The 21,241-nt window shown below is 43.9% G+C and overlaps 7 protein-coding genes across 36 annotated transcripts in view; all 7 read left to right on the top strand.

Annotated features, from left to right (window-relative positions):
* Positions 1-21,241, top strand: part of LOC146979773 (protocadherin gamma-C5-like) — a 298,812-nt gene that overhangs the window by 219,058 nt on the left and 58,513 nt on the right. The gene's annotated exons all lie outside the window — the stretch shown is intronic.
* LOC146979785 (protocadherin gamma-A7-like) lies at positions 58-3,217 on the top strand. The gene is made up of 3 exons (XM_085788825.1): positions 58-697; positions 1,985-2,760; positions 3,188-3,217. The coding sequence occupies exons 1-3, from the start codon at positions 328-330 to the stop codon at positions 3,215-3,217; spliced, it is 1,176 nt and encodes a 391-aa protein (XP_085644951.1). The 5' UTR covers positions 58-327.
* On the top strand, positions 3,054-6,229 carry LOC146979784 (protocadherin gamma-A1-like). Its single transcript, XM_085788824.1, has 2 exons — positions 3,054-5,776; positions 6,200-6,229. The coding sequence occupies exons 1-2, from the start codon at positions 3,383-3,385 to the stop codon at positions 6,227-6,229; spliced, it is 2,424 nt and encodes an 807-aa protein (XP_085644950.1). The 5' UTR covers positions 3,054-3,382.
* Positions 6,123-9,236, top strand: LOC146979783 (protocadherin gamma-A11-like). The gene is made up of 2 exons (XM_085788822.1): positions 6,123-8,767; positions 9,207-9,236. Exons 1-2 carry the CDS (start codon positions 6,395-6,397, stop codon positions 9,234-9,236), a joined length of 2,403 nt encoding a protein of 800 aa, XP_085644948.1. The 5' UTR covers positions 6,123-6,394.
* LOC146979782 (protocadherin gamma-A7-like) lies at positions 9,329-12,241 on the top strand. Its single transcript, XM_085788821.1, has 3 exons — positions 9,329-9,730; positions 11,015-11,783; positions 12,212-12,241. Exons 1-3 carry the CDS (start codon positions 9,402-9,404, stop codon positions 12,239-12,241), a joined length of 1,128 nt encoding a protein of 375 aa, XP_085644947.1. The 5' UTR covers positions 9,329-9,401.
* Positions 12,202-17,439, top strand: LOC146979781 (protocadherin gamma-A8-like). The gene is made up of 3 exons (XM_085788820.1): positions 12,202-12,735; positions 14,020-14,788; positions 16,702-17,439. The coding sequence occupies exons 1-3, from the start codon at positions 12,407-12,409 to the stop codon at positions 17,437-17,439; spliced, it is 1,836 nt and encodes a 611-aa protein (XP_085644946.1). The 5' UTR covers positions 12,202-12,406.
* LOC146979780 (protocadherin gamma-A11-like) lies at positions 18,188-21,100 on the top strand. The gene has a single exon (XM_085789856.1). The coding sequence runs from the start codon at positions 18,416-18,418 to the stop codon at positions 20,855-20,857; it is 2,442 nt and encodes an 813-aa protein (XP_085645982.1). The 5' UTR covers positions 18,188-18,415; the 3' UTR covers positions 20,858-21,100.

Raw genomic sequence — 21,241 nt, 5'->3', positions numbered from 1 at the left:
CATGCCACTGTTAGCCTACTAAGAATAGCCATTGATGAGGTGGATGAGGATGTTGTACTTGTTTGCTTTAACACCAACCATTTCAACATCTCCCCACCCTTTGCTGTTCAGTGTTCTGAACAGACAGGGCCGCTATTGACCAGAGTGTGGCAGTCTTTCATAGGGCTGGGAACTGTACCTCCCCCTTAGATTGTGACATGGTAGACAATAAAACAGGCACGAACCGCCTGCTCTCGTCTAAGCAGAAAACCACTCACGGACATGGGGAGCGGTTGTTTTTGTTGACAGTTTTCACCAGATACGAACGACATTTCTAAGGATATTCCTATGGATTACAGTTTTATCCAGATAATACAGGAAAACCACGTCAAAACAATGAGACGGCAAGTACTGTTGTTCGTGTTCGCTCTCTCTGTTTCCTCGGTGCTCGGGCAGGTCAGCTACTCTATTCCTGAGGAAATGGAGAAAGGTTCGTTGGTCTGTAATGTCGCCCAGGACTTAGGTATAGATTTTAAAAGGCTCAAATCTGGTAGAGCTCGTATTCATTCGGGAGACAGTGCAGAGTATATCGAGCTGAATAGAGATAGGGGTGTCCTCCTTATCAAAGAGAGAATAGACAGAGAAACGCTGTGTGGAGAAACGACGCCTTGTGCTTTACATTTACAGATGATTCTTGAAAATCCGATGGAGCTCTTCCGCATAACAATAGAAATCACAGACATTAACGACAACGCTCCCAGTTTTGCATCGAGTGAGAAACGTTTTGAAATTAGCGAGTCAGCAGTTATTGGGTCTAAATTTGTACTGGAGAAAGCCATCGATGCAGATATTGGTGCAAATGGTCTCCAAAGCTATTCGCTAAATCCAACAGATAACTTTGCTTTAAAACTGGAGAATCAAGCAGACGGAAGTAAAAAGGTAGAGATGGTTCTGCAAAAACCTCTAGATCGAGAGCATCAGGAACAGATATCACTCCTATTAACCGCTCTAGATGGTGGACAGCCGCGTATGTCTGGGACAATGAAGATAACTGTTAACGTGTTAGATGCAAACGACAACGCTCCAGTTTTTACTAAGTCAGTATATAAGGCAACAATAACCGAGAATTCACCAAAGGGAACGAGAGTTATTACGGTTAGTGCGTCTGACAAAGATGGAGGCTCAAATGCAGAGTTATCGTACGGAATTTCAAACAGCAAGCGACGTTTATCAGAGCTGTTTCAAATTGACAGAAAAACTGGAGAGGTTGTTTTAATCGGTGAAATAGATTATGAGAAAGTAAAACTCTTCCAAATTGATATCGAAGCTACAGATAACGGAGGACTGTCTGATTCCAGTAAGATCCTAATTGATATTATTGACGTAAATGACAACAGCCCTCATATAAAAATACTCTCTAAATCAGACAGCATTTTAGAGGACTCCCCTGACAATACTGTGATTGCTATGCTCAGTGTAAATGACCCTGACTCTGAGAGGAATGGAGAGGTGAAGTGTAAGATTAATGATGAAATTCCCTTTAAAATACTAAACACAATGAATGGATTTTATAGTTTAGTTACAGAAGTATCTTTAGATCGAGAGGCCTCGTCCCAATATAATATAACAGTGACCTGCTCTGATGAGGGAGTACCCTCCCTCTCCAGCAGCGTCACTCTCACCTTACAGATCTCTGACGTCAATGACAACGCGCCTGTCTTTGAGAGGAGCTCATATGAGGCCTACATTGTAGAAAACAACACACCAGGTCTCTCTATATTCACAGTGAAAGCCAGAGACGCTGACTGGAACCAGAATGCCCGTGTTTCTTACATACTGGAGGACTCCTCTGTTAACGGAGTGCCAGTCTCCTCATATGTGTCCGTCAGTGCTGATAGTGGAGTCATCCATGCAGTGCGCTCTTTTGACTACGAGCAGATCAAAGATTTCCACTTCCGCGTCAAAGCTCAGGATGGAGGCTCTCCTCCACTCAGTAGTAACGTGACTGTGAAAATACTGATCCAGGACCAGAACGACAACCCTCCTCAGGTTCTCTACCCAGTCCAGACTGGTGGCTCTCTGGTGGCTGAAATGGTGCCTCGTTCAGCAGATGTGGGCTATCTGGTGACTAAAGTGGTGGCTGTTGATGTGGACTCTGGACAAAATGCCTGGCTCTCCTATAAACTGCAGAAAGCCACAGACAGGGCGCTGTTTGAAGTGGGCTTACAGAATGGAGAAATAAGAACTATCCGCCAGGTCACTGATAAAGATGCAGTCAAACAAAGACTGACTGTTATAGTGGAGGACAACGGACAGCCCTCTCGTTCAGCTACAGTCATTGTTAACGTGGCGGTGGCGGACAGCTTCCCTGAAGTGCTGTCGGAGTTCACTGACTTTCCCCACGACAAGGAGTACAATGACAACCTGACTTTTTACTTAGTGTTGGCTCTGGCTGTAGTTTCCTTCCTCTTCATCACGTGTTTAGTGGTGATTATATCAGTGAAAATCTACAGATGGAGACAGTCTCGCATCATGTATCACTCCAATCTCCCTGTGATTCCATATTATCCACCACGTTACTCAGACACTTTGGGGACAGGGACTCTCCAGCACGTGTACAATTACGAGGTGTGCAGGACGACTGACTCCAGAAAGAGTGACTGTAAGTTCGGCAGAGCTGGTAGTCAGAACGTGCTGATAATGGACCCCAGCTCTACAGGGACGATGCAGCGGATACAGAATGAAAAGAGCATCCTGGATGAACCAGACTCTCCTCTAGAGGTTAGACTCACTGTTCTTTTGCTCAAACTAAACCTTAAATGTATTTATTCTGTGACGTCATTTACCGCAAATACAGATTCAGTACCTTGGACAGCGAAACGACAATGTCCTATCTGTTTCATATCTCTGATTTCATATATTTCTACTTCATTTAAACTTTAAATTGGATAAATGTTTCTGGAAAATATCAACATAGTACGCATCCTTTTTCTGCATATTGTTCAATTGTGCGTGAAGCACAATAAAATACTGACATGTTGGTTGGTGGTCTATTCAATAGCCATACAGGAAAAAAGACAGCCTTCTGTAGTTTTCCTCAGACTCGTGTAGTTTCATGTTGTGAACTCAGTGGGCCGCTGTTGACCATGCAGCATCTTGGTGTTTTATTTCACATTTATACGAGAACACCCTCCTGTCTTCTCACAAGCGAGCAGGACTCCGAAACGTAAACGCATAGTCGCCCGTGGATGAAACACAATGCGCGGAATATCAAGATGGAATAATTTTACCTTCACTTGTCGATCAAACTGATACTTTGTGGATTTTTCCAGCATCAGTACCGCTCATTTCAGAGGAAAGGAGAAGGCGTTAGTTTGATTCGACGGCTGCGTGTAACAGAACAATGAGACGGCAAGTACTGTTGTTTTTCTCGGTCCTCTGTCTCAGTTCAGTGCTCGGCCAGGTCAGCTACTCTGTACCCGAGGAAATGCCTAAAGGATCCATAGTCGGCAACATTGCTCAGGATTTAGGTTTGGATGTTAGACGACTACAAGCGCGTAGAGCTCGTATTCACACGGGAGACAGCGCTGAGTACATACAGCTTAACAAGGAAAAAGGACTCCTCATCATCAAAGAGAGGATAGACCGCGAATCTCTCTGTGGCCAGACAACGCCTTGCGCTTTGCATTTCCAAATTGCATTAGAAAGCCCAATAGAGATATTCCCCATTACTGTTGAAATCACAGATATTAACGACAACGCTCCTACTTTTCAGAAGGACGAGAAAAACATTGAAATCAGTGAGTCTGCAGTCATCGGCTCCAAATTCAATCTTGATAAAGCTATAGATCCTGATATCGGGCTGAATGGTCTTCAGAGCTATACTCTGAAACCCAATGATAATTTTATAATTAAATTACATAGTCAATCTGATGGTTTTAAAAAGGTAGAGATGATTTTGCAGAAACCACTGGATAGAGAGAAACAGGAGTTTACATCATTATTATTGACGGCAGTCGATGGAGGAGAGCCGCAAAGATCTGGCACTATGCAGATACATATTACTGTGCTGGACGCTAATGACAATGCTCCTGTTTTTACACAAACCATATACAAAGCGAGTGTCAAAGAAAATTCCCCCAAAGGAACAATCATTACCAGTGTTAGTGCCTCCGATGCAGACAAAGGGTCGAATAGTGAAGTAACCTACTCAATCAGTAATAGCGTTCATGGCACTTCAAATTTATTCCACATAACTGAAGAGGGTCATGTTATGTTAAATGGACCTATTGATTTTGAAAAAGCCAAAAATTATGAAATTGATGTAGAGGCAGTTGACCGAGGAGGTCTGTCTGATTCAAGCAAAGTGATCATTGATGTAGGTGACATTAATGACAATAGCCCCATTATTAATATGATTTCATCATCAAATTCAGTTGGAGAAGATTCACCTTCAAACACGGTGGTAGCTGTGATGAGTGTAAATGATCCTGATTCTGAAGAGAATGGAAAGGTCCGGTGTGTGATTAACAAAAATATACCATTTACAATTACATCCACATCCAGGAATTTATACAGCCTGGTGACAGACAGTGATTTAGACAGAGAAAGAGACTCAGAGTATAATATAACAGTGACCTGCTCTGATGAGGGAGTACCCTCCCTCTCCAGCAGCGTCACTCTCACCTTACAGATCTCTGACGTCAATGACAACGCGCCTGTCTTTGAGAGGAGCTCATATGAGGCCTACATTGTAGAAAACAACACACCAGGTCTCTCTATATTCACAGTGAAAGCCAGAGACGCTGACTGGAACCAGAATGCCCGTGTTTCTTACATACTGGAGGACTCCTCTGTTAACGGAGTGCCAGTCTCCTCATATGTGTCCGTCAGTGCTGATAGTGGAGTCATCCATGCAGTGCGCTCTTTTGACTACGAGCAGATCAAAGATTTCCACTTCCGCGTCAAAGCTCAGGATGGAGGCTCTCCTCCACTCAGTAGTAACGTGACTGTGAAAATACTGATCCAGGACCAGAACGACAACCCTCCTCAGGTTCTCTACCCAGTCCAGACTGGTGGCTCTCTGGTGGCTGAAATGGTGCCTCGTTCAGCAGATGTGGGCTATCTGGTGACTAAAGTGGTGGCTGTTGATGTGGACTCTGGACAAAATGCCTGGCTCTCCTATAAACTGCAGAAAGCCACAGACAGGGCGCTGTTTGAAGTGGGCTTACAGAATGGAGAAATAAGAACTATCCGCCAGGTCACTGATAAAGATGCAGTCAAACAGAGACTGACTGTTATAGTGGAGGACAACGGACAGCCCTCTCGTTCAGCTACAGTCATTGTTAACGTGGCGGTGGCGGACAGCTTCCCTGAAGTGCTGTCGGAGTTCACTGACTTTCCCCACGACAAGGAGTACAATGACAACCTGACTTTTTACTTAGTGTTGGCTCTGGCTGTAGTTTCCTTCCTCTTCATCACGTGTTTAGTGGTGATTATATCAGTGAAAATCTACAGATGGAGACAGTCTCGCATCATGTATCACTCCAATCTCCCTGTGATTCCATATTATCCTCCACGTTACTCAGACACTTTGGGGACAGGGACTCTCCAGCACGTGTACAATTACGAGGTGTGCAGGACGACTGACTCCAGAAAGAGTGACTGTAAGTTCGGCAGAGCTGGTAGTCAGAACGTGCTGATAATGGACCCCAGCTCTACAGGGACGATGCAGCGGATACAGAATGAAAAGAGCATCTTGGATGAACCAGACTCTCCTCTAGAGGTTAGACCCACTGTTCTTTTGCTCAAACTAAACCTTAAATGTATTCATTCTGTGACGTCATTTACCGCAAATACAGATTCAGTACCTTGGACAGCGAAACGACAATCTCTTATCTGTTTCATATCTCTGACTTTCATATATTTCTACTTCATTTAAACTTTAAATTGGATAAATGTTTCTGGAAAATATCAACATAGTACGCATCCTTTTTCTTCAAGCTGTTCAATTGTGCGTGAAGCACAATGAAATACTAACACTGGATATACTGGTTGGTAGTCTATTCAATAGCCATACAGGAAAAAAGACAGCCTTCTGTAGTTTTCCTCAGACTCGTGTAGTTTCATGTTGTGAACTCGGTGGGCCGCTGTTGACCATGCAGCATCTTGGTGTTTTATTTCACATTTATACGAGAACACCCTCCTGTCTTCTCACAAGCGAGCAGGACTCCGAAACGTAAACGCATAGCCGCCCGTGGATGAAACACAATGCGCGGAATATCAAGATGGAATAATTGTACCGTCACTTGTCGATCAAACTGATACTTTGTGGATTTTTTCAGCATCAGTACCGCTCATTTCAGAGGAAAGGAGAACGCGTTAGTTTGATTCGACGGCTGCGTGTAACAGAACAATGAGACGGCAAGTACTGTTGTTTTTCTCGGTCCTCTGTCTCAGTTCAGTCCTCGGACAGGTCAGCTACTCTGTACCCGAGGAAATGGCTAAAGGATCCATAGTCGGCAACATAGCTCAGGATTTAGGTTTGGATGTTAGACGACTACAAGCGCGTAGAGCTCGTATTCACACGGGAGACAGCGCTGAGTACATACAGCTTAACAAGGAAAAAGGACTCCTCATCATCAAAGAGAGGATAGACCGCGAATCTCTCTGTGGCCAGACAACGCCTTGCGCTTTGCATTTCCAAATTGCATTAGAAAGCCCAATAGAGATTTTCCCCATTACTGTTGAAATCACAGATATTAACGACAACGCTCCTACTTTTCAGAAGGACGAGAAAAACATTGAAATCAGCGAGTCTGCAGTCATCGGCTCCAAATTCAATCTAGATAAAGCTATAGATCCTGATATCGGGCTGAATGGTCTTCAGAGCTATACTCTGAAGCCCAATGATAATTTTATAATTAAGTTACATAGTCAATCTGATGGTTTTAAAAAGGTAGAGATGATTTTACAGAAACCACTGGATAGAGAGAAACAGGAGTTTACATCATTATTATTGACGGCAGTCGATGGAGGAGAGCCGCAAAGATCTGGCACAATGCAGATACATATTACTGTACTAGATGTAAATGACAATGCTCCTGTTTTTACGCAAACTATATACAAAGCAAGTGTCAAAGAAAATTCCCCCAAAGGAACAATCATTACCAGTGTTAGTGCCTCCGATGCAGACAAAGACTCAAATAGTGAGGTAACCTACTCAATCAGTAATAGCGTAACTAATTTATTCCACATCACTGAAGAGGGTCACGTTATATTAAATGGGCTTATTGATTTTGAAAAAGCCAAAAATTATGAAATTGATGTAGAGGCAGTAGACCGAGGAGGTCTGTCTGATTCAAGCAAAGTCATCATTGATGTAGGTGACATTAATGACAATAGCCCCATTATTAATATGATTTCATCATCAAATTCAGTTGGAGAAGATTCACCTTCAAACACGGTGGTAGCTGTGATGAGTGTAAATGATCCTGATTCTGAAGAGAATGGAAAGGTCCGGTGTGTGATTACCAAAAATATACCATTTACAATTACATCCACATCCAGGAATTTATATAGCCTGGTGACGGACAGTGATTTAGACAGAGAGAGAGACTCAGAGTATAATATAACAGTGACCTGCTCTGATGAGGGAGTGCCCTCCCTCTCCAGCAGCGTCACTCTCACCTTACAGATCTCTGACGTCAATGACAACGCGCCTGTCTTTGAGAGGAGCTCATATGAGGCCTACATTGTAGAAAACAACACACCAGGTCTCTCTATATTCACAGTGAAAGCCAGAGACGCTGACTGGAACCAGAATGCCCGTGTTTCTTACATACTGGAGGACTCCTCTGTTAACGGAGTGCCAGTCTCCTCATATGTGTCCGTCAGTGCTGATAGTGGAGTCATCCATGCAGTGCGCTCTTTTGACTACGAGCAGATCAAAGACTTCCACTTCCGCGTCAAAGCTCAGGATGGAGGCTCTCCTCCACTCAGTAGTAATGTGACTGTGAAAATACTGATCCAGGACCAGAACGACAACCCACCTCAGGTTCTCTACCCAGTCCAGACTGGTGGCTCTCTGGTGGCTGAAATGGTGCCTCGTTCAGCAGATGTGGGCTATCTGGTGACTAAAGTGGTGGCTGTTGATGTGGACTCTGGACAAAATGCCTGGCTCTCCTATAAACTGCAGAAAGCCACAGACAGGGCGCTGTTTGAAGTGGGCTTACAGAATGGAGAAATAAGAACTATCCGCCAGGTCACTGATAAAGATGCAGTCAAACAGAGACTGACTGTTATAGTGGAGGACAACGGACAGCCCTCTCGTTCAGCTACAGTCATTGTTAACGTGGCGGTGGCGGACAGCTTCCCTGAAGTGCTGTCGGAGTTCACTGACTTTCCCCACGACAAGGAGTACAATGACAACCTGACTTTTTACTTAGTGTTGGCTCTGGCTGTAGTTTCCTTCCTCTTCATCACGTGTTTAGTGGTGATTATATCAGTGAAAATCTACAGATGGAGACAGTCTCGCATCCTGTATCACTCCAATCTCCCTGTGATTCCATATTATCCACCACGTTACTCAGACACTTTGGGGACAGGGACTCTCCAGCACGTGTACAATTACGAGGTGTGCAGGACGACTGACTCCAGAAAGAGTGACTGTAAGTTCGGCAGAGCTGGTAGTCAGAACGTGCTGATAATGGACCCCAGCTCTACAGGGACGATGCAGCGGATACAGAATGAAAAGAGCATCTTGGATGAACCAGACTCTCCTCTAGAGGTTAGACTCACTGTTCTTTTGCTCAAACTAAACCTTAAATGTATTCATTCTGTCACGTCATTTACCGCAGATAGAGATTCAGTACCTTGGACAGCGAAACGACAATCTCCTATCTGTTTTATCGCTTCATAACTCTGACTTTCATAAATATATTTCTACTTGAATTAATCTTAAATTGAATACACGTTTCTGGAAAATATCGACATAGTACGCATCCCTTTACTGCAAACTGTTCAATTGTGCCTGAAGCACAATAAAATACTGACAGTATGGTCGTAATTTCGTCAAAGTCCTTCAAGGTAAAAAACAGAGGCATTTGTTGTTTTCCTCAGACTCGTGTAGTTTCATGTTGTGAACTCAGTGGGCCGCTGTTGACCATGCAGCATCTTGGTGTTTTATTTCACATTTATACGAGAACACCCTCCTGTCTTCTCACAAGCGAGCAGGACTCGGAAACGTAAACGCATAGCCGCCCGTGGTTGAAACACAATGCGCGGAATATCAAGATGGAATAATTTTACCTTCACTTGTCGATCAAACTGATACTTTGTGGATTTTTCCAGCATCAGTACCGCTCATTTCAGAGGAAAGGAGAACGCGTTAGTTTGATTCGACGGCTGCGTGTAACAGAACAATGAGACGGCAAGTACTGTTGTTTTTCTCGGTCCTCTGTCTCAGTTCAGTGCTCGGCCAGGTCAGCTACTCTGTACCCGAGGAAATGGCCAAAGGATCCATAGTCGGCAACATAGCTCAGGATTTAGGTTTGGATGTTAGACGACTACAAGCGCGTAGAGCTCGTATTCACACGGGAGACAGCGCTGAGTACATACAGCTTAACAAGGAAAAAGGACTCCTCATCACCAAAGAGAGGATAGACCGCGAATCTCTCTGTGGCCAGACAACGCCTTGCGCTTTGCATTTCCAAATTGCATTAGAAAGCCCAATAGAGATTTTCCCCATTACTGTTGAAATCACAGATATTAACGACAACGCTCCCACTTTTCAGAAGGACGAGAAAAACATTGAAATCAGTGAGTCTGCAGTCATCGGCTCCAAATTCATGTTAGAGGATGCAATAGATCCTGATATCGGGCTGAATGGTCTTCAGAGCTATACTCTGAAACCCAATGATAATTTTATAATTAAGTTACATAGTCAATCTGATGGTTTTAAAAAGGTAGAGATGATTTTGCAGAAACCACTGGATAGAGAGAAACAGGAGCTTACATCATTATTATTGACGGCAGTCGATGGAGGAGAGCCGCAAAGATCTGGCACAATGCAGATACATATTACTGTGCTGGACGCTAATGACAACGCTCCTGTTTTTACGCAAACCATATACAAAGCAAGTGTCAAAGAAAATTCCCCCAAAGGAACAATCATTACCAGAGTTAGTGCCTCCGATGCAGACAAAGGCTCAAATAGTGAGGTGACCTACACTATCAGTAATAGTAGGATTGGTGCTTCAAAATTATTTCACATCAGTGAAGATGGTGATCTTATTTTAGATGGGTCTATTGATTTTGAAAAAGCCAAAAATTATGAAATTTATATAGAAGCAGTTGACCGAGGAGGTCTGTTTGATTCAAGCAAAGTCATCATTGATGTAGGTGACATTAATGACAATAGCCCCATTATTAATATGATTTCATCATCAAATTCAGTTGGAGAAGATTCACCTTCAAACACGGTGGTAGCTGTGATGAGTGTAAATGATCCTGATTCTGAAGAGAATGGAAAGGTCCGGTGTGTGATTTCCAAAAATATACCATTTACAATTACATCCACATCCAGGAATTTATACAGCCTGGTGACAGACAGTGATTTAGACAGAGAAAGAGACTCAGAGTATAACATAACAGTGACCTGCTCTGATGAGGGAGTACCCTCCCTCTCCAGCAGCGTCACTCTCACCTTACAGATCTCTGACGTCAATGACAACGCGCCTGTCTTTGAGAGGAGCTCATATGAGGCCTACATTGTAGAAAACAACACACCAGGTCTCTCTATATTCACAGTGAAAGCCAGAGACGCTGACTGGAACCAGAATGCCCGTGTTTCTTACATACTGGAGGACTCCTCTGTTAACGGAGTGCCAGTCTCCTCATATGTGTCCGTCAGTGCTGATAGTGGAGTCATCCATGCAGTGCGCTCTTTTGACTACGAGCAGATCAAAGACTTCCACTTCCGCGTCAAAGCTCAGGATGGAGGCTCTCCTCCACTCAGTAGTAACGTGACTGTGAAAATACTGATCCAGGACCAGAACGACAACCCTCCTCAGGTTCTCTACCCAGTCCAGACTGGTGGCTCTCTGGTGGCTGAAATGGTGCCTCGTTCAGCAGATGTGGGCTATCTAGTGACTAAAGTGGTGGCTGTTGATGTGGACTCTGGACAAAATGCCTGGCTCTCCTATAAACTGCAGAAAGCCACAGACAGGGCGCTGTTTGAAGTGGGCTTACAGAATGGAGAAATAAGAACTATCCGCCAGGTCACTGATAAAGATGCAGTCAAACAGAGACTGACTGTTATAGTGGAGGACAACGGACAGCCCTCTCGTTCAGCTACAGTCATTGTTAACGTGGCGGTGGCGGACAGCTTCCCTGAAGTGCTGTCGGAGTTCACTGACTTTCCCCACGACAAGGAGTACAATGACAACCTGACTTTTTACTTAGTGTTGGCTCTGGCTGTAGTTTCCTTCCTCTTCATCACGTGTTTAGTGGTGATTATATCAGTGAAAATCTACAGATGGAGACAGTCTCGCATCATGTATCACTCCAATCTCCCTGTGATTCCATATTATCCACCACGTTACTCAGACACTTTGGGGACAGGGACTCTCCAGCACGTGTACAATTACGAGGTGTGCAGGACGACTGACTCCAGAAAGAGTGACTGTAAGTTCGGCAGAGCTGGTAGTCAGAACGTGCTGATAATGGACCCCAGCTCTACAGGGACGATGCAGCGGATACAGAATGAAAAGAGCATCTTGGATGAACCAGACTCTCCTCTAGAGGTTAGACTCACTGTTCTTTTGCTCAAACTAAACCTTAAATGTATTCATTCTGTGACGTAATTTACCGAAAATACAGATTCAGTACCTTGGACAGCGAAACGACAATCTCTTATCTGTTTCATATCTCTGACTTTCATATATTTCTACTTCATTTAAACTTTAAATTGGATAAATGTTTCTGGAAAATATCGACATAGTACGCATCCTTTTTCTGCATATTGTTCAATTGTGCGTGAAGCACAATAAAATACTGACATGTTGGTTGGTAGTCTATTCAATGGCCATACAGGAAAAAAGACAGCCTTCTGTAGTTTTCCTCAGACTCGTGTAGTTTCATGTTGTGAACTCGGTGGGCCGCTGTTGACCATGCAGCATCTTGGTGTTTTATTTCACATTTATACGAGAACACCCTCCTGTCTTCTCACAAGCGAGCAGGACTCCGAAACCTAAACGCATAGTCGCCCGTGGATGAAACACAATGCGCGGAATATCAAGATGGAATAATTTTACCGTCACTTGTCGATCAAACTGATACTTTGTGGATTTTTCCAGCATCAGTACCGCTCATTTCAGAGGAAAGGAGAACGCGTTAGTTTGATTCGACGGCTGCGTGTAACAGAACAATGAGACGGCAAGTACTGTTGTTTTTCTCGGTCCTCTGTCTCAGTTCAGTGCTCGGCCAGGTCAGCTACTCTGTACCCGAGGAAATGGCCAAAGGATCCATAGTCGGCAACATAGCTCAGGATTTAGGTTTGGATGTTAGACGACTACAAGCGCGTAGAGCTCGTATTCACACGGGAGACAGCGCTGAGTACATACAGCTTAACAAGGAAAAAGGACTCCTCATCACCAAAGAGAGGATAGACCGCGAATCTCTCTGTGGCCAGACAACGCCTTGCGCTTTGCATTTCCAAATTGCATTAGAAAGCCCAATAGAGATTTTCCCCATTACTGTTGAAATCACAGATATTAACGACAACGCTCCCACTTTTCAGAAGGACGAGAAAAACATTGAAATCAGTGAGTCTGCAGTCATCGGCTCCAAATTCATGTTAGAGGATGCAATAGATCCTGATATCGGGCTGAATGGTCTTCAGAGCTATACTCTGAAACCCAATGATAATTTTATAATTAAATTACATAGTCAATCTGATGGTTTTAAAAAGGTAGAGATGATTTTGCAGAAACCACTGGATAGAGAGAAACAGGAGTTTACGTCATTATTATTGACGGCAGTCGATGGAGGAGAGCCGCAAAGATCTGGCACAATGCAGATACATATTAATGTGCTGGACGCTAATGACAACGCTCCTGTTTTTACGCAAACCATATACAAAGCGAGTGTCAAAGAAAATTCCCCCAAAGGAACAATCATTACCAGTGTTAGTGCCTCCGATGCAGACAAAGACTCAAATAGTGAGGTGACCTACACAATCAGAAATAGCAGGATTGGTACTTCAAATTTATTCCACATCACTGAAGACGGTGATCTTATTTTAGATGGGTCTATTGATTTTGAAAAAGCCAAAAATTATGAAATTTATATAGAAGCAGTTGACCGAGGAGGTCTGTTTGATTCAAGCAAAGTGATCATTGATGTAGGTGACATTAATGACAATAGCCCCATTATTAATATGATTTCATCATCAAATTCAGTTGGAGAAGATTCACCTTCAAACACGGTGGTAGCTGTGATGAGTGTAAATGATCCTGATTCTGAAGAGAATGGAAAGGTCCGGTGTGTGATTTCCAAAAATATACCATTTACAATTACATCCACATCCAGGAATTTATACAGCCTGGTGACAGACAGTGATTTAGACAGAGAAAGAGACTCAGAGTATAACATAACAGTGACCTGCTCTGATGAGGGAGTACCCTCCCTCTCCAGCAGCGTCACTCTCACCTTACAGATCTCTGACGTCAATGACAACGCGCCTGTCTTTGAGAGGAGCTCATATGAGGCCTACATTGTAGAAAACAACACACCAGGTCTCTCTATATTCACAGTGAAAGCCAGAGACGCTGACTGGAACCAGAATGCCCGTGTTTCTTACATACTGGAGGACTCCTCTGTTAACGGAGTGCCAGTCTCCTCATATGTGTCCGTCAGTGCTGATAGTGGAGTCATCCATGCAGTGCGCTCTTTTGACTACGAGCAGATCAAAGACTTCCACTTCCGCGTCAAAGCTCAGGATGGAGGCTCTCCTCCACTCAGTAGTAACGTGACTGTGAAAATACTGATCCAGGACCAGAACGACAACCCTCCTCAGGTTCTCTACCCAGTCCAGACTGGTGGCTCTCTGGTGGCTGAAATGGTGCCTCGTTCAGCAGATGTGGGCTATCTGGTGACTAAAGTGGTGGCTGTTGATGTGGACTCTGGACAAAATGCCTGGCTCTCCTATAAACTGCAGAAAGCCACAGACAGGGCGCTGTTTGAAGTGGGCTTACAGAATGGAGAAATAAGAACTATCCGCCAGGTCACTGATAAAGATGCAGTCAAACAGAGACTGACTGTTATAGTGGAGGACAACGGACAGCCCTCTCGTTCAGCTACAGTCATTGTTAACGTGGCGGTGGCGGACAGCTTCCCTGAAGTGCTGTCGGAGTTCACTGACTTTCCCCACGACAAGGAGTACAATGACAACCTGACTTTTTACTTAGTGTTGGCTCTGGCTGTAGTTTCCTTCCTCTTCATCACGTGTTTAGTGGTGATTATATCAGTGAAAATCTACAGATGGAGACAGTCTCGCATCATGTATCACTCCAATCTCCCTGTGATTCCATATTATCCACCACGTTACTCAGACACTTTGGGGACAGGGACTCTCCAGCACGTGTACAATTACGAGGTGTGCAGGACGACTGACTCCAGAAAGAGTGACTGTAAGTTCGGCAGAGCTGGTAGTCAGAACGTGCTGATAATGGACCCCAGCTCTACAGGGACGATGCAGCGGATACAGAATGAAAAGAGCATCTTGGATGAACCAGACTCTCCTCTAGAGGTTAGACTCACTGTTCTTTTGCTCAAACTAAACCTTAAATGTATTCATTCTGTGACGTAATTTACCGAAAATACAGATTCAGTACCTTGGACAGCGAAACGACAATCTCTTATCTGTTTCATATCTCTGACTTTCATATATTTCTACTTCATTTAAACTTTAAATTGGATAAATGTTTCTGGAAAATATCGACATAGTACGCATCCTTTTTCTGCATATTGTTCAATTGTGCGTGAAGCACAATAAAATACTGACATGTTGGTTGGTAGTCTATTCAATGGCCATACAGGAAAAAAGACAGCCTTCTGTAGTTTTCCTCAGACTCGTGTAGTTTCATGTTGTGAACTCGGTGGGCCGCTGTTGACCATGCAGCATCTTGGTGTTTTATTTCACATTTATACGAGAACACCCTCCTGTCTTCTCACAAGCGAGCAGGACTCCGAAACCTAAACGCATAGTCGCCCGTGGATGAAACACAATGCGCGGAATATCAAGATGGAATAATTTTACCGTCACTTGTCGATCAAACTGATACTTTGTGGATTTTTCCAGCATCAGTACCGCTCATTTCAGAGGAAAGGAGAACGCGTTAGTTTGATTCGACGGCTGCGTGTAACAGAACAATGAGACGGCAAGTACTGTTGTTTTTCTCGGTCCTCTGTCTCAGTTCAGTGCTCGGCCAGGTCAGCTACTCTGTACCCGAGGAAATGGCCAAAGGATCCATAGTCGGCAACATAGCTCAGGATTTAGGTTTGGATGTTAGACGACTACAAGCGCGTAGAGCTCGTATTCACACGGGAGACAGCGCTGAGTACATACAGCTTAACAAGGAAAAAGGACTCCTCATCACCAAAGAGAGGATAGACCGCGAATCTCTCTGTGGCCAGACAACGCCTTGCGCTTTGCATTTCCAAATTGCATTAGAAAGCCCAATAGAGATTTTCCCCATTACTGTTGAAATCACAGATATTAACGACAACGCTCCCACTTTTCAGAAGGACGAGAAAAACATTGAAATCAGTGAGTCTGCAGTCATCGGCTCCAAATTCATGTTAGAGGATGCAATAGATCCTGATATCGGGCTGAATGGTCTTCAGAGCTATACTCTGAAACCCAATGATAATTTTATAATTAAATTACATAGTCAATCTGATGGTTTTAAAAAGGTAGAGATGATTTTGCAGAAACCACTGGATAGAGAGAAACAGGAGTTTACGTCATTATTATTGACGGCAGTCGATGGAGGAGAGCCGCAAAGATCTGGCACAATGCAGATACATATTAATGTGCTGGACGCTAATGACAACGCTCCTGTTTTTACGCAAACCATATACAAAGCGAGTGTCAAAGAAAATTCCCCCAAAGGAACAATCATTACCAGTGTTAGTGCCTCCGATGCAGACAAAGACTCAAATAGTGAGGTGACCTACACAATCAGAAATAGCAGGATTGGTACTTCAAATTTATTCCACATCACTGAAGACGGTGATCTTATTTTAGATGGGTCTATTGATTTTGAAAAAGCCAAAAATTATGAAATTTATATAGAAGCAGTTGACCGAGGAGGTCTGTTTGATTCAAGCAAAGTGATCATTGATGTAGGTGACATTAATGACAATAGCCCCATTATTAATATGATTTCATCATCAAATTCAGTTGGAGAAGATTCACCTTCAAACACGGTGGTAGCTGTGATGAGTGTAAATGATCCTGATTCTGAAGAGAATGGAAAGGTCCGGTGTGTGATTTCCAAAAATATACCATTTACAATTACATCCACATCCAGGAATTTATACAGCCTGGTGACAGACAGTGATTTAGACAGAGAAAGAGACTCAGAGTATAACATAACAGTGACCTGCTCTGATGAGGGAGTACCCTCCCTCTCCAGCAGCGTCACTCTCACCTTACAGATCTCTGACGTCAATGACAACGCGCCTGTCTTTGAGAGGAGCTCATATGAGGCCTACATTGTAGAAAACAACACACCAGGTCTCTCTATATTCACAGTGAAAGCCAGAGACGCTGACTGGAACCAGAATGCCCGTGTTTCTTACATACTGGAGGACTCCTCTGTTAACGGAGTGCCAGTCTCCTCATATGTGTCCGTCAGTGCTGATAGTGGAGTCATCCATGCAGTGCGCTCTTTTGACTACGAGCAGATCAAAGACTTCCACTTCCGCGTCAAAGCTCAGGATGGAGGCTCTCCTCCACTCAGTAGTAACGTGACTGTGAAAATACTGATCCAGGACCAGAACGACAACCCTCCTCAGGTTCTCTACCCAGTCCAGACTGGTGGCTCTCTGGTGGCTGAAATGGTGCCTCGTTCAGCAGATGTGGGCTATCTGGTGACTAAAGTGGTGGCTGTTGATGTGGACTCTGGACAAAATGCCTGGCTCTCCTATAAACTGCAGAAAGCCACAGACAGGGCGCTGTTTGAAGTGGGCTTACAGAATGGAGAAATAAGAACTATCCGCCAGGTCACTGATAAAGATGCAGTCAAACAGAGACTGACTGTTATAGTGGAGGACAACGGACAGCCCTCTCGTTCAGCTACAGTCATTGTTAACGTGGCGGTGGCGGACAGCTTCCCTGAAGTGCTGTCGGAGTTCACTGACTTCCCCACGACAAGGAGTACAATGACAACCTGACTTTTTACTTAGTGTTGGCTCTGGCTGTAGTTTCCTTCCTCTTCATCACGTGTTTAGTGGTGATTATATCAGTGAAAATCTACAGATGGAGACAGTCTCGCATCATGTATCACTCCAATCTCCCTGTGATTCCATATTATCCACCACGTTACTCAGACACTTTGGGGACAGGGACTCTCCAGCACGTGTACAATTACGAGGTGTGCAGGACGACTGACTCCAGAAAGAGTGACTGTAAGTTCGGCAGAGCTGGTAGTCAGAACGTGCTGATAATGGACCCCAGCTCTACAGGGACGATGCAGCGGATACAGAATGAAAAGAGCATCTTGGATGAACCAGACTCTCCTCTAGAGGTTAGACTCACTGTTCTTTTGCTCAAACTAAACCTTAAATGTATTCATTCTGTGACGTAATTTACCGAAAATACAGATTCAGTACCTTGGACAGCGAAACGACAATCTCTTATCTGTTTCATATCTCTGACTTTCATATATTTCTACTTCATTTAAACTTTAAATTGGATAAATGTTTCTGGAAAATATCGACATAGTACGCATCCTTTTTCTGCATATTGTTCAATTGTGCGTGAAGCACAATAAAATACTGACATGTTGGTTGGTAGTCTATTCAATGGCCATACAGGAAAAAAGACAGCCTTCTGTAGTTTTCCTCAGACTCGTGTAGTTTCATGTTGTGAACTCGGTGGGCCGCTGTTGACCATGCAGCATCTTGGTGTTTTATTTCACATTTATACGAGAACACCCTCCTGTCTTCTCACAAGCGAGCAGGACTCCGAAACGTAAACGCATAGTCGCCCGTGGATGAAACACAATGCGCGGAATATCAAGATGGAATAATTTTACCGTCACTTGTCGATCAAACTGATACTTTGTGGATTTTTCCAGCATCAGTACCGCTCATTTCAGAGGAAAGGAGAACGCGTTAGTTTGATTCGACGGCTGCGTGTAACAGAACAATGAGACGGCAAGTACTGTTGTTTTTCTCGGTCCTCTGTCTCAGTTCAGTCCTCGGCCAGGTCAGTTACTCTGTACCCGAGGAAATGGCCAAAGGATCCATAGTCGGCAACATAGCTCAGGATTTAGGTTTGGATGTTAGACGACTACAAGCGCGTAGAGCTCGTATTCACACGGGAGACAGCGCTGAGTACATACAGCTTAACAAGGAAAAAGGACTCCTCATCATCAGAGAGAGGATAGACCGCGAATCTCTCTGTGGCCAGACAACGCCTTGCGCTTTGCATTTCCAAATTGCATTAGAAAGCCCAATAGAGATATTCCCCATTACTGTTGAAATCACAGATATTAACGACAACGCTCCTACTTTTCAGAAGGACGAGAAAAACATTGAAATCAGTGAGTCTGCAGTCATCGGCTCCAAATTCAATCTTGATAAAGCTATAGATCCTGATATCGGGCTGAATGGTCTTCAGAGCTATACCTTGAAACCTAATGATAATTTTATAATTAAATTACATAGTCAATCTGATGGTTTTAAAAAGGTAGAGATGATTTTGCAGAAACCACTGGATAGAGAGAAACAGGAGTTTACATCATTATTATTGACGGCAGTCGATGGAGGAGAGCCGCAAAGATCTGGCACTATGCAGATACATATTACTGTGCTGGACGCTAATGACAACGCTCCTGTTTTTACGCAAACCATATACAAAGCAAGTGTCAAAGAAAATTCCCCCAAAGGAACAATCATTACCAGTGTTAGTGCCTCCGATGCAGACAAAGGGTCGAATAGTGAGGTAACCTACTCAATCAGTAATAGCGTTCATGGCACTTCAAATTTATTCCACATAACTGATGAGGGTCATGTTATGTTAAATGGACCTATTGATTTTGAAAAAGCCAAAAATTATGAAATTGATGTAGAGGCAGTTGACCGAGGAGGTCTGTTTGATTCAAGCAAAGTCATCATTGATGTAGGTGACATTAATGACAATAGCCCCATTATTAATATGATTTCATCATCAAATTCAGTTGGAGAAGATTCACCTTCAAACACGGTGGTAGCTGTGATGAGTGTAAATGATCCTGATTCTGAAGAGAATGGAAAGGTTCGGTGTGTGATTACCAAAAATATACCATTTACGATTACATCCACATCCAGGAATTTATACAGCCTGGTGACAGACAGTGATTTAGACAGAGAGAGAGCCTCTGAGTACAATATAACAGTGACCTGCTCTGATGAGGGAGTACCCTCCCTCTCCAGCAGCGTCACTCTCACCTTACAGATCTCTGACGTCAATGACAACGCGCCTGTCTTTGAGAGGAGCTCATATGAGGCCTACATTGTAGAAAACAACACACCAGGTCTCTCTATATTCACAGTGAAAGCCAGAGACGCTGACTGGAACCAGAATGCCCGTGTTTCTTACATACTGGAGGACTCCTCTGTTAACGGAGTGCCAGTCTCCTCATATGTGTCCGTCAGTGCTGATAGTGGAGTCATCCATGCAGTGCGCTCTTTTGACTACGAGCAGATCAAAGATTTCCACTTCCGCGTCAAAGCTCAGGATGGAGGCTCTCCTCCACTCAGTAGTAACGTGACTGTGAAAATACTGATCCAGGACCAGAACGACAACCCTCCTCAGGTTCTCTACCCAGTCCAGACTGGTGGCTCTCTGGTGGCTGAAATGGTGCCTCGTTCAGCAGATGTGGGCTATCTGGTGACTAAAGTGGTGGCTGTTGATGTGGACTCTGGACAAAATGCCTGGCTCTCCTATAAACTGCAGAAAGCCACAGACAGGGCGCTGTTTGAAGTGGGCTTACAGAATGGAGAAATAAGAACTATCCGCCAGGTCACTGATAAAGATGCAGTCAAACAGAGACTGACTGTTATAGTGGAGGACAACGGACAGCCCTCTCGTTCAGCTACAGTCATTGTTAACGTGGCGGTGGCGGACAGCTTCCCTGAAGTGCTGTCGGAGTTCACTGACTTTCCCCACGACAAGGAGTACAATGACAACCTGACTTTTTACTTAGTGTTGGCTCTGGCTGTAGTTTCCTTTCTCTTCATCACGTGTTTAGTGGTGATTATATCAGTGAAAATCTACAGATGGAGACAGTCTCGCATCCTGTATCACTCCAATCTCCCTGTGATTCCATATTATCCACCACGTTACTCAGACACTTTGGGGACAGGGACTCTCCAGCACGTGTACAATTACGAGGTGTGCAGGACGACTGACTCCAGAAAGAGTGACTGTAAGTTCGGCAGAGCTGGTAGTCAGAACGTGCTGATAATGGACCCCAGCTCTACAGGGACGATGCAGCGGATACAGAATGAAAAGAGCATCCTGGATGAACCAGACTCTCCTCTAGAGGTTAGACTCACTGTTCTTTTGCTCAAACTAAACCTTAAATGTATTCATTCTGTGACGTAATTTACCGCAAATACAGATTCAGTACCTTGGACAGCGAAACAACAATCTCCTATCTGTTTCATCGCTTCATATATTTGACTTTCATATATTTATACTTAATTTAAACTTTAAATTGAATAAGTGTTTCTGGAAAATATCGACATAGTACGCATCCTTTTTCTGCATATTGTTCAATTGTGCGTGAAGCACAATAAAATGCTGACATGTTGGTTGGTGGTCTATTCAATGGCCATAAAGGAAAAAAGACAGCCTTCTGTAGTTTTCCTCAGACTCGTGTAGTTTCATGTTGTGAACTCAGTGGGCCGCTGTTGACCATGCAGCATCTTGGTGTTTTATTTCACATTTATACGAGAACACCCTCCTGTCTTCTCACAAGCGAGCAGG

This window comes from Trachurus japonicus, chromosome 10, assembly GCF_045865225.1.
Source record: "Trachurus japonicus isolate A0001 chromosome 10, Traja_1.0".
NCBI classification, from domain to species: domain Eukaryota; kingdom Metazoa; phylum Chordata; class Actinopteri; order Carangiformes; family Carangidae; genus Trachurus; species Trachurus japonicus.
This window is presented reverse-complemented; position numbering and strand designations above follow the sequence as displayed.

Coding starts and splice junctions, on each gene's coding strand:
- LOC146979785 (XM_085788825.1), top strand. CDS start 328: ATGGATTACAGTTTTATCCAGATAATACAGGAAAACCACGTCAAAACA. Junction 698..1,984: donor AAATCCGATGGAGCTCTTCC/GCATAACAATAG, acceptor GTAGTAACGTGA/CTGTGAAAATACTGATCCAG. Junction 2,761..3,187: donor AACCAGACTCTCCTCTAGAG/GTTAGACTCACT, acceptor TCTTCTCACAAG/CGAGCAGGACTCCGAAACGT.
- LOC146979784 (XM_085788824.1), top strand. CDS start 3,383: ATGAGACGGCAAGTACTGTTGTTTTTCTCGGTCCTCTGTCTCAGTTCA. Junction 5,777..6,199: donor CTCTAGAGGTTAGACCCACT/GTTCTTTTGCTC, acceptor TCTTCTCACAAG/CGAGCAGGACTCCGAAACGT.
- LOC146979783 (XM_085788822.1), top strand. CDS start 6,395: ATGAGACGGCAAGTACTGTTGTTTTTCTCGGTCCTCTGTCTCAGTTCA. Junction 8,768..9,206: donor AACCAGACTCTCCTCTAGAG/GTTAGACTCACT, acceptor TCTTCTCACAAG/CGAGCAGGACTCGGAAACGT.
- LOC146979782 (XM_085788821.1), top strand. CDS start 9,402: ATGAGACGGCAAGTACTGTTGTTTTTCTCGGTCCTCTGTCTCAGTTCA. Junction 9,731..11,014: donor ATAGAGATTTTCCCCATTAC/TGTTGAAATCAC, acceptor CGTGACTGTGAA/AATACTGATCCAGGACCAGA. Junction 11,784..12,211: donor AACCAGACTCTCCTCTAGAG/GTTAGACTCACT, acceptor TCTTCTCACAAG/CGAGCAGGACTCCGAAACCT.
- LOC146979781 (XM_085788820.1), top strand. CDS start 12,407: ATGAGACGGCAAGTACTGTTGTTTTTCTCGGTCCTCTGTCTCAGTTCA. Junction 12,736..14,019: donor ATAGAGATTTTCCCCATTAC/TGTTGAAATCAC, acceptor CGTGACTGTGAA/AATACTGATCCAGGACCAGA. Junction 14,789..16,701: donor AACCAGACTCTCCTCTAGAG/GTTAGACTCACT, acceptor CTCACCTTACAG/ATCTCTGACGTCAATGACAA.
- LOC146979780 (XM_085789856.1), top strand. CDS start 18,416: ATGAGACGGCAAGTACTGTTGTTTTTCTCGGTCCTCTGTCTCAGTTCA.